The sequence below is a fragment of the Oreochromis niloticus genome, linkage group LG22 (assembly GCF_001858045.2).
Source record: "Oreochromis niloticus isolate F11D_XX linkage group LG22, O_niloticus_UMD_NMBU, whole genome shotgun sequence".
NCBI lineage: Eukaryota > Metazoa > Chordata > Actinopteri > Cichliformes > Cichlidae > Oreochromis > Oreochromis niloticus.
In genome coordinates, this window is record NC_031985.2 from 12,197,328 (window position 1) to 12,212,491 (window position 15,164).

Consider the following 15,164-nt stretch of genomic DNA (forward strand, 5'->3'; position numbering starts at 1 on the left):
GCTGGAAGTGAACTCAGACACAGAGAGCAAAGGCTGTATCCATGACACTGCCAAGAATACTGGAATTAATATTGTATGAGAGTGTCTTCGATATATACAGAGCTGCTTTTATGTGCCTGTATTTAAAAATTTTTGAGGTATAACCCTAGCTATGTTAACCCTAACCTTCTGTTTTGGAGAATAGAGCACGTTAAATTAAAGGTTCTCATCTAATATGAGTTGATTGCCTACCAGCCCTTAGACCACACTGGGAGGACTGTACAGCACTTACACTATGTTTCAAAACTAAATATATGATTTAACATGAGTCACATTCAACCTGATTTTTCTTCTTAACTTTAATATTTTAAATTGAGGTGAATTGATATTTGTCCAAACCTCTAAATTTAAAATCAGCTTAACATTTTCTGAACAGATATAGTGTGATATCAACAACTACCAGCTGCACTCTGTATGAAGAACGGAGACGTGTTTTGCTGTGCCAAGAGATTGTAAGAAGCCAAGCGTACCAAGGCGAGCCTAATCGTTTCAAAATGTAACACAACATACAAGCGTAGACTGAAATGTATCGTAATCATTGTTATTATTTTGTAAGGAATAATAAAAGTGACTTTTACCCACCTCCAATACACCAGACATCAATAATTGTTGCAGTGTTATTTTACTGAAATTGCTCCGCACCGTCTCTTTGCTGATTAAAATCTTCATAAGTTTGCCTGTATATGGAACATTTTGGCACACTGAGCTGGGCTCTATGACTCCTTCCAGAGGGGAGAAGCTAATAGTAAATTATTTTTAGTGTGTTAGAAGTCTGCGGGACTTTTTCCTGTGTGTGCACTCCTGTAACCAGAGAGGCACATGTTCCAGCCCACCAGCTGGAACATGTGCCACCATTAAAGTGAGCTTTTAGATTTAAATTGCTTTTTTTTTTGTAAGTAGAGAGTTACCACCCCCGTCACTGTTTTGCTAATCAATGCGTCATTTAAAGCTGTAGCTATAGACTCCCTCACTCGAAACTATAAGCGTCGTCTACAGCCGATAGATGCTTCACGAGGTTCTAAGCTGGCTTGTATGTGCCCCTTGAATTTTTGATAGTTTAAAATGACATATTCATATTTATTGCACAGTTTGTTGAGCATCGGGTTGTTGTCTTTCAGGCCACTTTTCAGAGATAACTGCTCATTTTCTTCTATTATTGTCGACTTCCAGCAACAAAGGCACAGGGGGGAAAAAACTGAGGGACCCTAACCACATATTAGCTTGTTTTTCTTGGTAGAATTGCTTAAAATGAGGGAGTAGCGTGATTTTAAATGATAATAATCAAGCAGCTCTCTCCATTTTGTCTTTAGTGTCACTTAAATCTTGTATTTACAGGGCTGGGCAGTGTGAGGAAGTGTCTCACCACTGTTGCCTGGTGACTGCAGCACAGCAAGTGCACCTAACAAGCCACAAGCCATCACTGGGCTTGTTTCTTACCAATGCACGAGTAAACATCACCCAGCAGACTGTGTTAGCAGTGAAACTGTGTGGAAACTGAATTGGAAGTTGATGTTCAGGGGGAGGCAGGCATCCCCGTGACAGACTGTTCATCCTGCTATTTTATTTCCACTACTTTGATATCAGAGCATGGAAATTCTATTCTATTCTGTAATGCTTGTGGACCTGAGGGGCTCCTTAGAGCAGTGATGCAGTGTGCCACCTGGTAGAGGACACAGTAAATCTCATAGGAGGGCACCACTGAATTTGAATTGCCATCCAAGGGCGGATATGACATGCAATATTACATCTTTTATAGAAAGCTACTTTTGTCTCTCATTAATCAGTTTAATTTGTGTCTCTTATGTCTTTATTAAATCCTTGGCTTCTTCTGCGAAGTGCACCACAGCCAGCTGGCTCTTGTTCTCATAAAAAGAAGTGGAAGTGGAAGGCAGCCAGCCACTGAGATCGAATCTGGGATATGTCTTGGCCTCTAAGACGGACAGAGAGAAAGAAGGGGGGGGACAGCATTGAGGGGTGGGGATGCTTGCCATCAAGAAAGTGGTTTCCTTTAGTCTAGGCTTTTTATGTATGCCAGTAAGGCATGCATAGCCTCTTCCATGAAGATCTCATGTGGGAATTCATTGCCTTGGTAGTCAAAAACCAATGAAAATGTCTTTGCTGAACTGTGGCCTCTGAGAAAATAGACAGAGCTGCAAAGTGATGAGAGAGCACTTTTTGAAAGTTCTACATATGCAGCTTTTTCTGTCTCCATTTAACTCTTAACTGTATCTGTGCAGACACACCAAGAAAAGAGTTTCACTACCTCGAATAGCAAAATGAGCTTTAGATAGCATATAACAGAAAAAAGTGAGGCTCTCCAAGAAGCTCCAAAAGCCAAACTGTGAATGTTTGCCTCCAACATAAAAAAAATATGTTTGCTGGTTTTAGTCTGTTGATCATTTCAGCACTTCAGTCGAGGATAAAATGGCTCAATAAATTTGTTACCAGGAAGTGAATCTCTTGAAATTAAGATTTTAATCTCTGTCTTTCACAGGAGTCCTGGACCAAGGCAGCATTAGTAAAGCATACGTTTCAGTGGCAAACATGGACACACAGGTGAGCCCTGCCTGGGTTTAAGCCCAGAACCCTCCTCCTCTGAGGCTTAGATGCCATACTGGAATAAATGCTCTATGAATTTTCATAAAAATTGTTAAGGATGTCCCTGCTTTACAGTTGATGAGTTCAGACTTGATTATGATTATCTGATTTTTCTTCTATTGCACCAGAAAGTAAAACATGTCCAGCCTACTGTTTGGTTTACTACCAGATATTAAACAGCGATAATTAAACACATAAACGTGAAGATGTTTTTACTGTTATTGTGAGTGTGCGAGTAGTCAAGCCCAGGTGGGAGGAAGTTTAAACCTGAAAACCTGATGATGCACAACATTTTGTCTCTATTTTATGGGTTGAAGGACACATTTTCTTGAAACGGTGCTCTGGAGGGCAACAAGACTTAAAGTACATTTGCTCTTCTTTGGTAGGTGTGTCAGAAGTGTTATCTTATCAGCAGCAACAGGCCGCCAGTCCATCACATGCTAACAAAGACAGACCAAAAAACACACTCTTTCCTCTGATTTGATTTGAGTTTTATTTTGTTCGATTTGCGCATTTTCTGTCATCAGCTATAGTTTTTCTACTATTTATATACATCCTCTATAGGTTGCCTTATTGTCCTGCCAGGGATCATGACATAGTAATAGCTGGATTTCAGCATTTTTGATTTCTAAGACCTTTTTTATGCTCTTTGATCTCTTGTATTGAGGTAAATGAACTCAAGTTGGCTTCAGACTAAGCCATCTTTCCCTCATCATTGGTTTTCTGGCAGCCTCAGAGGCTCAGAGGTGTGCAATCAAACCTCCTCTGCTCCTACAAAACATCTGACTCAGGATACAACCAATACTTCCTCCCTAAAGAGAACGGATCTTCCTCCATGAGTATTGACTTGATGAGAGCTGGTTCGAGCTGGTAACAACCCCGGCGGGCTGAGGAGTGCTTTTTTTTCCTGCTCATTAACTGATGCTGATGAACTCAATGACCCACATTTCTGATATCACAGTCCCGGCTGTGGTGACAGCTGCTACCTGCCTAACCGGCCCCTTTTCTGACCTCGGGGGGGTCAGTAAAACAGCAGAGACTCATTCTGGTTGGCTGCATGTACACGGAGCACAAAGACTCCACAATGTTTTATTATACAATAAATGAACACCCTTTCAGATTAAGCCCGGTGCTTCTCTAAAAATGTGAAAAACACACTCAACAATTCAACAATAAAAAAGTTGGGTTTTTTCTTGTAGTTTTACTTATTTGAAAGGTCTCTTTACCTTGTTCCAAGTCAGAAACATTTAGTGCATCATGTTTCAGGTTGTCTGGAGTTTGCCTAACAGCTACAGGGGATAACCATCTGAATCTGTAATAACATAGACCAGCACACAGCTTGAGCTCTGAAACCAATCGTGCATTCATGTGGTTGGATTACTTTCAGAGACACGGTGACATTATCAGAGCTATATGAGGTGGATTCTTTGATATTTCTTTCTCCAGAAAACATTATGCAACCTCAGAATACAAACTAAAAACTGAACTGAGTAGACAGGATCAGCAGGGACTCTAGATATCTATCTTGTAATAAACTGTGAGCCGCTGGGAAGACTACTGATTAAATATTTGACTGCATATTACATCTCACTAGGGAGCATTTGGTGTACAGCAATATTTAGGTAGGTAATATGTTTCAGATTTAAGAATGCAAGCGCCCAATGATCTTAAGCAGAACATCTAATTATCACTGACTGGAATTATCTTTTGACCTGCCAATGGTTTCACTGCTTAGGCTGATTTGGAGTATTAATTAGCCAAATATGAGAATAATTTGATCTTAGTTAGATAATGAAAAGGAAGAGTAGACCAATTTTGTTTGTTTGTTTTTACCTGTTGCCATTTGTGTATGGATAAAGAGTTTATTTTTTACTTCTTTTATTTTTTAACCTCTAATCTCCCTTTTACCTAATTTTTACAGTATGTGCACTTACAACTTTGCTAATGTCTTTCATGCATTTCTCTTGCCAATTAAAATAAAAAAAAATCTAAACAAAGTTATAAAGTGCTTAAGCAAACAACAAAATAAAATATTTAATAAGAGATAAAAGTTAAACAACATTAGGACTGGAAATGCTGAAACAGAAGGAAATAAAGGTGGGAAACAAAGACAAAAATTAAAAACAAATAAAATTAAGAAATTTTAAAAGCTCACTAGCAGAAGAGTAAGTCGGGTTATGGATTTAAAAGTTGATAGTGAGCTTGTTGATCTCCTCAGGGATGTTGTTGCAGAGAGTGGGTGTCCTGACAGGAAAAGCCTGCTTGGTTCTCAGCCCAGACTGTGGGATGACCAGCAGAGGCTTTGCCGTGGACCTCAGGCCACAACCGGGGACGCACAGTGGCAGAAAATCTCAAATATATTTTGTTGCGAGCACAGAGCGGGCTTAAAAGTCAACATTAAATTATTTTTATATAAATTAATTAATGGCTATTTAATTAATGGTTAACTAAATGAAGACAAGCTAGGATAGATGGATAGATAGATAGCTGGACTCAGGAGCCAAAATGAATGAAGCGCTCACCGGAAATGTGATGACGTCGCTTTAGCGGTCTCTAGGTCGGGGCGGGGCTCTGAGTTTCTGTAGCAGATCCTTGTTGTCCCTCTTTTGTCAATAAAGTTTCCTTTTGAAGCCAGTCAAGATGGCAGAGTACGATCTCACCACCAAGATAGCACATTTTCTGGACCGGCATTTGGTTTTCCCTTTGCTGGAGTTCTTGTCTGTGAAAGAGGTATGGAGGTTTTTGCATGATATGTGTAAAAGTAAAATGCAGGTGTTTATTGGCGAGGTTTATAGGGTAAAATATGATTGTGGCCGGCAGCGATGCATCCTAGCCAGCTAACTGGCTAACAGTCACGTTAGATAGCCGGTCATCTAGCAGCTAACAGCTAGTTTGCAACTGGGTATACACGTCAGTCCTTTATAACCAGATTATTGTTTTAATGCTAGTTGTAGACAGCATAAGTGGTTAGAAAACGTGTAAAACAGGCATGCAGTAGGTAACTAGCTTATGATTGTTAACCCGCGTGTGAGCTTATAGCTTAGCGACTATAGTGAACACACAGCTGACTGAATGGGAGGAACCCCATTCACGTGTTTACTGTGATAATCCTGGCGCAATCAAATAGCGTTCATGCCGGTGTTTCATTATTTGAATTCGCGTTTCAAAGAGAACCAGTCCTGTGAATATATGTGTTGTTGTAACAGATCTACAATGAGAAGGAACTCCTCCAGGGAAAGCTGGACCTACTCAGCGACACAAACATGGTGGATTTCGCCATGGATGTGTACAAAAATCTGTATCCGGACAAGGAAATCCCACACTGTAAGAAAACAGCTCAACAGTTTGCTTTGTTGTTGCAACACAGTAAGAAATGTTGTACCACATACACATTTGATTTGTTCACAATGCCTCTCACCACAGATGCGTTACAGACTCTTTAAGCTAGCAATGGTTTTTCTGAGTTTACAGGGTTTTCTTGTGATTAAAAACGAAGAGATCTTGATCATCCACTTAAATAATTGAGTTGGGTTTAATTTAGTAAAGCTTAAATGCATTTTAGTTATTTAAATGGGTCACAGTAATGTGCTTTATGGTAACACAAACTCTTTACCTTAATTATATGGGAACCAACCATTGTTATGTGTTTGGTTAACCCCAAAGGCCCCTTTTGATCTAGGAGAAAACCCTCTTATCTTATGTATTGTTTCCTTAATCTTTAAGTTAAGCAAAATTTAGCATAGAAAGCCAAATAGAAGCCAGACCTTCGTATTGTAACTTTAATTACTGTCCAACTACTGATAAATCGTACTTGGACAGTTTAGAGTTAAGAGATCATGAAATATTAGTAACATAATATAAACTTAGGTGGTTAAAGTTATTTTTAAGTTACGTTTAAAGGGAGCGTTTTGCTTTGGTTTTGTAGTGTCCTGCATTCATTTATTTGTTTTCAGCCAAAGTAAATCTGTTGACCTGCTGCTGACTTGTCTTTGATGTGTTTTACTGCTCTGCTTCAGCCTTGAGGGAGAAGAGAAGTACTGTAGTGGCCCAGCTGAAGCAGCTCCAGTCAGAGACGGAGCCAATCGTCAAGATGTTTGAAGACCCGGAGACCACTCGACAGATGCAGTCCACGAGGTCAGAAAAATTCATCTCTCTCAGAAGCCTTGTTCATTCTTCACTGCAGCTCTGATCAGATTACTCTTGTGATTTTATTTATGTGATCTGTGAAAGTCGTCTGGCTGTTTGACATCATCTCATCTGTTTGTTTAATCTTCACCAGGGATGGGAGGATGCTGTTTGACTATCTGTCAGAAAAGCACAATGTGAGTATTTAAATGTTAGCTGTGTATGCACAATGTGTTTCATATTTGGTAAAAGGTGCACTGCATTTTAATCTTGGAAGTTGGGAGCTAGATGTGTGCTTTAGTTTCCATAACAACCAGCTGTCACGGTGAGCCAGCAGGACTGTTATCCAAATCTGTGAATCCTTAAACATCAAACATGATGCACCAGTGTGCTCATTACTAATTCAAAAATCAGAGCAAATACTTGTTGCTTTTTAATTATTTTCTTTCCTTAATTTTAGTCTTTTAATCTAATGTACAGATAAATTACAGTTCTTATTGCCGACTAGTCAGTGCATGCCAGCATTGTCCACATCGTGTGCATTAGAAAAGGGGCTTGTTGTCAGTGTGGGGGGGAAAGCAGGGAGGGGAGGGCTTTGTTTTAGTAAAAAAGATGAAAGATGCTGGCACATTCACTAATCAGCCACTTGCTGTCAGCTTTCCAGCCTCTCCCTGTTAGATTTCTTAGAGAGGAAATTGATGGTAGCAGTTTTAAACATGCAGCATTGATTTCACTGTACTGCACAGCTGTAGACTTAATATAATTTTCATTTTAGCCTGAATCAAGAGGATGTATAATCGACTAAACAGGAGATAAACAAGAACAGATGATAGCTCTAGTAGTCTGAAAACAGTCAGTATAAATGAGACAATGTTAAACATTATGAATATTGTGTCTGTATTTAAGGGCAATTTGAACCATTACTCAGCATTAAAGTATTTAATTGACTACTTGTGCACATCCCCACTTGATATGTTATACCTTTTTAAAAATGACAGTTTTATCCCAAAAAGTTGATTTTGTTCATTTGGATTTCATCGCTCATGCAAGAGACTTCTTTGGTCTCCGCTAACGAGCAGTGGTGCTGGTTTCTGTCATTATTCAGCAACATTGTTTATAAGGCTGTTGGAAATCTGCAGTCATCTGAGACTGAAGACGTTAGTTTGAAATGAGTGAAAACGCAGGTTAACAGAAGCTAATCGTCTATATTTTACTTCCTAGTTTCGTCAAGAATACCTGGATACTCTTTACAAGTACGCCAAATTCCAGTATGAATGCGGTAACTACTCTGGGGCTGCAGAGTACCTCTACTTCTTCCGCGTCTTGGTAAGAAACGCCACATATGAACAGAAAAAATATACACTGTGTAGTCAATATGAAGTTAGATGCCTTTAATTTTTCTTAAACAGCACTTGGTGTGGTTTGATTTTGATAACTTGTTGCTATCTGCTCAGGTCCCCTCAACAGACAGGAATGCACTGAGCTCCCTGTGGGGAAAATTAGCTTCTGAGATCCTGATGCAGAACTGGGAAGCAGCCATGGAGGATCTCACTCGTCTAAGGGAAACTATCGACAACAATGTAAGAAAATAATTAAAAAGATTGTTTGAGGTGCACATCCACTTCTGTGGTGTGCTCAAACAAGTTGCATAATGGAAAACCCTGAAAACGATGGCGAACCGTGGTGAGTCGATCCAAGTAGGTACTAATGGAAAAGGGGCTGTAGTGTGATCGAGGCCTCAGTTTTGTAAATCTTGAGTCTCACTGGCAGCAAAGCTTAAAAGCTTTGGCCAACCCTGCTGTTCATGAGAGACCATAGAAAGAGTTCAATGGTGGCTTATTTTCCATTTTTATGTGAATACAAAATAAGAAAGCACCAAATCCAAGTTAAGCATGATTAAAGTGTGTTTTACACTTTCAGAGTCTGCTAGGTTTTGCTTGGGTCCCTGTGACGTAAATTTCAGCATCTGACAGTGAGCGTGAGGGTCCACACGGATGTCTGTGTGTCTGCCTGTTATTTGTGACTGGCCCAACTTGTTCATATTACAGTACACCAACCATGCATGTGGCCAGGCAGGCAACTTTAAAGAAGTATAACAGGAATGACTACTCAGCCGTCGGGTCTCCAGCTTTTCGTGTCCACAACAGAGTAAAATCCAGGCCTTTGCCTACTGTAGCCCAGCTTTAGAAGGAAGGACAGTACACCTGATTTCTCACTTTCAACATGAATAGAAACTAACCTACTGAGTCACATTTAATGCTGGTCGCAGGCAGCAATGAATGCTTTTTCCCACATTCATTAGTGCACACTACTTGATGGGTATTGGCAGACAGATAAAACCGTGTGAAGTCGGAGCATTTGCCTGTTTTCAGCTTTTTATCTCTCAGCCGTAAAACGCAGATGGGAGAAGTTTGTGAATGCGATAACTTGACAATAAGGCCATGCGGGATTTTAAAATTGATACCGTAGGTGCATCTACTAATCTTAGAAGAGTCGAATTTCAGTGACCTAGACCTCAAGGTTGGGGTCAGAGGTCAACCTTTCTGAAAATCTTGTAAATTTGATAACTCCAGAAGGAAGTCCCCAGGGATTTTCACGTGTATACCATATGTGCATCTTCTAGGAGGTTCTTTCATCTTCTTCTTTTTAAACTCCTATGTAGTTGTTTTTAGGTTTATAGTGGCAAAAAGTAAGAAATAATCCCTGGTATACAGACCAAGCTGTGCTTTAGCTGATGCTGATGCCTGGCGTGTGGTTGTGTTTGCCGTATGCTGCGGGAAACCCCGGCCTGATGTCACATTTTCTCATGTTTTTCCTTGTGTTTCCTTTCAGTCTGTGAGCTCTCCTCTCCAGTCACTCCAGCAGAGGACCTGGCTCATTCACTGGTCCCTCTTTGTGTTCTTCAACCATCCCAAAGGCAGGGACAACATTATCGAGCTCTTCCTCTACCAGCCTCAGTGAGTCACTGTATAATCAGTTATATCACAGAACAGTCATCTTTCTAATATAACACCAGGCTTGTGCTCAGGCCACTGATGCGGTCATCTGCTTATGTTGGATTTTCCATCCTCAAGGACATATGGCTGAGGAACGTTTGGCTTTTTACTTTTTAAACCTTTGAACATTATTGAAGATATTACTGTTTGACGGCCACCTTACTGTTGTATTATCAGTTTCTCTTTATGTGAATGTGTTTTCTTGGTTCTTTCTTTGAAATAAAATGACTGCTGATACTACCAAATTAATTTTGAAGAATAACTTTTGTCCGGCTCTGTGCTTTTCAGATACCTGAATGCCATCCAGACAATGTGCCCGCATATCCTGCGATATCTTACAACCGCAGTCATCACCAACAAAGATGTACGAAAGCGCAGGCAAGTGCTCAAGGACTTGGTGAAAGTCATCCAACAGGTAAGACCAAGAAACTGTTGATTATAGTAATTATTTCAAATGTGCCTTGAGGACTTAATCAACATGATGGCTTCTCTCTCACGCCTGAAGGAGTCATACACATACAAGGACCCAATCACGGAGTTTGTGGAGTGTCTCTACGTTAACTTCGACTTCGACAGCGCACAGAAGAAGCTGAGGGAGTGTGAGTCGGTAAGAAAAGCATCCTGAACGTCCTCGTTCGGTTTTTCGTCTTTGACGGTGCGCTTTTGTCATTGTGCACAGGCCTAAATCGCCCCACAAAAGTTGGCTGTCAGCTGGGACTGAGGGGTGATATGAAGCCCCCCTCAGCCTTGGTGCTGTGATCTCCTGAGTCCCAGGCATTTAACTTTGCAGCTATTCAACCCAAGCAAATCCATGTCTGGCCTGATTTGCTGGCTCTTACTTTTATTCAGTTTGATTTTCAAAGCGGAACAGCTGTCAGATTTCGGACTCGGTTGCCTTCTCTTTAAAAACCCTTGACTTCTATTTTGCAGTTGTGCTCGGGGACCACTTTGCACGTTCTCGAAGCACTCTCATCAATTCGCTTTTAACCCCTCTTGTATAAATTATGCAGCGCTCGCAAAGCCTTCAACTATCCTGTCAGATACGCAGAGTGAGCGCAATGATGGAAGAATGAAGATAGTTCATTAAGAAAGTCTGTTGTCATGGATTCTGTTGGTTTGTAACACTCAGGAGGATATAAATTTACATTTTTAATTTTTCTTTCTCTAGAGATCAAAAACTTGTCTTAATTGCTGTATAAACATGATTGCTTTTGTTTTGCGGTGTGCAGTTTGAGGATTAAAGTCTTGTTGAGAACTTTTTTTGATTGACAGGAAGTAGTTTATGTCTGTACGGCCCTGCTTTGTGTCCTCTATGACATATGAAAACAATCAGTGAGCTAGCAAGCTGCTTCAGTTTGGTAAATAAACTGAAGGCTGAAGTGGTGAGTGACTTAATGTCTTACACAACAGCTGTTTGCGAAATGAAACCACAATCTCATCTTCCTGTCATCGGTGTGTTCATAAATCTAAACTCTTGGAGGTTTGGGATCGCTCAAACATCCTTCTTCTGCGCTGCCGCTTTTATTTTTGTAGAAATGCAGACCCGTATCAGCCTAGTAGTACTCTGTGTTTAGTGACAGATTTCTAATCATTAGGGATTTGAGTGATGTTGGTAGGTTTTAAAAAACAGTTTTGTGCTCTCCAGTGATGGTTAAAAGGGCTGAATGTCCATGTGGGTTAAATTTAGTCATGACGATGGAGTTAAATACTGTGTACCATACGTAGCTGCAAGTATGAGAGTCTATAAATCTTAACCGGTGTTGTTGTGAGTGGTTAGTTTTTAGTAAAGACGCTGCTTTACCAGCTCTGATGCATTGCTGTCGTAACCTCAAGTCAAAGAAATGCTTGACAGAATTTCCCAAATAAGTCTGTAGCGATCAACACAGGACACAGCTAGCTTCTGTTTTAAGCAGTTCTTTAAACGTTGTTAAATATTGCTTGGACAGGCACCATCCACAGCTTTGTCAGTCGATAGCAGACAGAGCAGCAGATCAAACAGCTCTCAGGCGCTAAATGAAAGAAAGCAGGACTTAAGAGTGTAAATGTGGCGTCTGCAGAGTTTACTGTGAAAGTGTGGAGTTGATTCAGTGTGCTTTGTACAACCTGAGATAATTACTTTTGTAATGCTCCTTTTGTGTTTTTATTTCTCTTTTATTTATTTTTTAATAGAAAGATCTCGTTTACAACAGAAACTATACAAACTCAACATGTGACAAATGCACCTAATATAATAAACAGCATATACAACATGATATACAATATAAAAATAGTCTCAACAACAAACACCGGTTGCATTAAAGTAAATCAAACACATACCTGATGATGTCTCTCATTGCCTTTTTTGCCCTTTTGCAAAATATTTGATGTCAAAGGTGTGTGTGTGTGGGGTCATTTAAAAAGCTGTTTTCCACTGATCTGTCAAAACACTGTGGGCTTTAAGAAGCATGAATGTTTTTAACTGTAGAGAGATTACCACAGCCTGCACATACCTGCTTAGTGATGAAGCTGAGATGTGTTAGAAGTAGCCACAAACTAAATTTACCAAAACATGGAAAGTAGTATATTATTGGTACTGAGTTTGACGATAAACACGGAGAAGCATTAACATCTTGTAGCACTTTATATATAATATAATATATAAGAAAAACCACTCCAGAAGCAACACACACACATGAATTGATTATTAAGCACATTAATGCTTAATTTACATACATGTACGACACTGTTTCGATGATTGCTTGTGTGGCTGTGGTATGAAATATGTTGTTATACTAAATGCTGTGTTTTTTTGACATAAAGGCATTTTGTTGGAAGGATTTTTCCTATGGTGCGTATTTTCTTTTAGCACCGGTATTTTGATTTATTTTTAACAGATGGTGGGCATCGCCCACTAGCAAGGTCCTGATTTTGGTTTGAGGCTCACTCCCACAAACGTGAGGAAAACCAAGGGCTGTGCCATCCATTGCTGTCTGCTGTAAATATAAAAGCATTACCTACTTCAGCTGCGAGTTCTGACAGTTCTGTGTGATTATACAAAAAAAGCCTCTCTAGAAATGTGTGCTGCATCGTTACTTGGATGGTTTTCACTGAGATATTTTAATATGCAGGTTTGAATAACCAGTAGCTGAAGATCTAAACCACAGAAAATATTTGCCTGCACATCATGTGTGGCTGCCATGTGGTGGTATTATTATGCTCTGAATATACGCACCTTTTCAGCACTGCAGGGTGAGGGTTGTAATCTTTCGGGGCAGAGATGTAGTTATTTCCTTGCATGTGTTTACTGAAAAGCAAACCCTGTATTTGGCAGAGTGGAACTAAAAATTACTAATTTGTAGAACATTCGGTCTTCTACTGTTTGTTTGGGAGGTACCCTCTACCCCCTACACCTCTACTCCGATATACTTTTCTTTATGTTACTGCTACGTATAAAATGATGGATGCTCACCACTCTATGGTCTTTTTGTCCCCGTCAGGTTCTTGTGAACGACTTCTTTCTGGTGGCTTGTCTGGAGGACTTCATCGAGAATGCCCGACTCTTCATCTTTGAAACCTTTTGCCGCATTCATCAGTGCATCAGCATCAAGTATGTCAGGGTTTTAAAACTTTATGCAGTGTCTTTATTTCTGAAATTATAATTGCTTTTAGAGGGAAGTGTGTTTGTTTTTTTTGTTTTTTTGTTTTGTTTTTTTTTGTTTTTTTAAACCAACAAGATCTGTAAACTTTTTGTGCCCAGTTGATTCATATTCTGAACTTGTTTGACCTCTGTGCTCCCACATTTATTTACTTTGTTTTTTTGTAACCTTGTGTCCTTGTTCTTTTAAAGTATATTCACGAATTGCTGTTAAAAGCAAACTATGGAGACTTTTGGATTTAACCAGAGGATATTTACTGAAATGAAACGCCTCGTCCTCTTTCACTCTCTCCTCCCAGCATGCTGGCAGACAAACTCAACATGACGCCTGAGGAGGCGGAGAGGTGGATCGTCAACCTCATCCGTAACGCCAGACTTGATGCCAAGATCGACTCAAAACTGGTGAGGCTCTGCATTCAGTGATCCAGATGAGCTTCAAATCACTGAGCGTAAACAGCCATGACTGCTGATTTGAGTAGTAACACTGTGTATTTATTTGCTTGTCAGAGCGCTATTTTTTGAAGTACTTTAAAATCAGTGCTTGAGGGGGGAAATATTAATTCCTGCGAGTGTTTCTCAGGGTCACGTCGTGATGGGCAACAACGCAGTGTCGCCGTACCAACAGGTGATCGAGAAGACCAAGAGCTTGTCCTTCCGCAGCCAGATGTTGGCGATGAACATTGAGAAAAGGCTGGCACACAGCAACAGGAACGAGGTAATCTGAGGACTTTGCACAGGGATTAAAAGATGTCACCCATTGGTTGTGTTTGTCGTTGCTGGAAGACAAAATGAACATCACAGTGAAGCATTTCTGTTTGATCCAACAAAGTTAACAACTAAATTTTTTGCAAACATCATGACAGCATTTGATTGTAACCACGGCAGCCATAACCACCATTTTTATTCAGTATTTTATTCAAGCCTGAGTGAATACTGCAGGATTTTTATCTGTGGAGGATAACAGTAAGCATGATCACTCGTCTGTTATTTCATTTTAAAAAAATTATACATTTTGGACAAGTGAATTAAAACAGTTTAAAATGCAAACCTTTGTTTTTACATTTAAAGATACAAATGTGTCTCACCTGCTTTAATCATGTGTCAGAGGCTTTTCCTTCGTGCTACTGCCCTCTGATGGATAAATGTGGAAAAACAGGAGCGAATATCTCATTTTATTTGTCTCAGTTCGTTATAATCTTGACTCCTGGTTTTCTTTTCCTTTCTTAATTTTGCAGTTCTTCAGTAGTTTTTGTAAGATTTTATTATTTTAATGTGAACCTTTTTCCCCAGCTGTTAGTCAGTTTGACAGAATAGCTGGCAGGTGTTTTTATTTTGACGGTTCCTAATTTGGAACAAATTTCTTGTTACCTGCACAAAGTAGCCCTTTGTGTTTGTTCTCTTTTTGATGTTTGTTTTTGTGTCATTTCCTCAGACACCAAACTGGGCTGCTCAGGACTCCGGCTTCTACTGAGCATGAGCTGAAATGAGCATCAGGAAGACTCGGAAGCCTCTCGGGATATTGAAGCTTTTTATTGATAGATTTGTCAGTTTATCCTCCGTTTTTATTTAACTGCCTGTCATTGAACAATAAAAGCAATGAGGCAAGGCAGCTTATTGACACTCAAGATGTTACATGATAACCTATTTATAATCTGCTATCAGTAGATTTTTTTTATTTTTTTTGTAAGATGAAGCTTATTTCCCTGGACTCTGAAAGTAATCATCTAAAAACCTACATGACAGTTTACATTAAAGATTTCTGGCCCCCTTTA

General features: G+C 39.8%; 1 protein-coding gene across 1 annotated transcript; it reads left to right on the plus strand.

Moving 5' to 3' along the window:
- The first annotated feature begins 5,209 nt into the window (after window positions 1-5,209).
- Window positions 5,210-15,164, plus strand: eif3eb (eukaryotic translation initiation factor 3, subunit E, b). Its single transcript, XM_003447204.5, has 13 exons — window positions 5,210-5,367; window positions 5,844-5,961; window positions 6,654-6,771; window positions 6,917-6,959; window positions 7,984-8,088; window positions 8,217-8,342; window positions 9,595-9,719; window positions 10,047-10,173; window positions 10,264-10,365; window positions 13,235-13,344; window positions 13,692-13,794; window positions 13,973-14,107; window positions 14,825-15,164. Exons 1-13 carry the CDS (start codon window positions 5,278-5,280, stop codon window positions 14,861-14,863), a joined length of 1,341 nt encoding a protein of 446 aa, XP_003447252.1. The 5' UTR covers window positions 5,210-5,277; the 3' UTR covers window positions 14,864-15,164.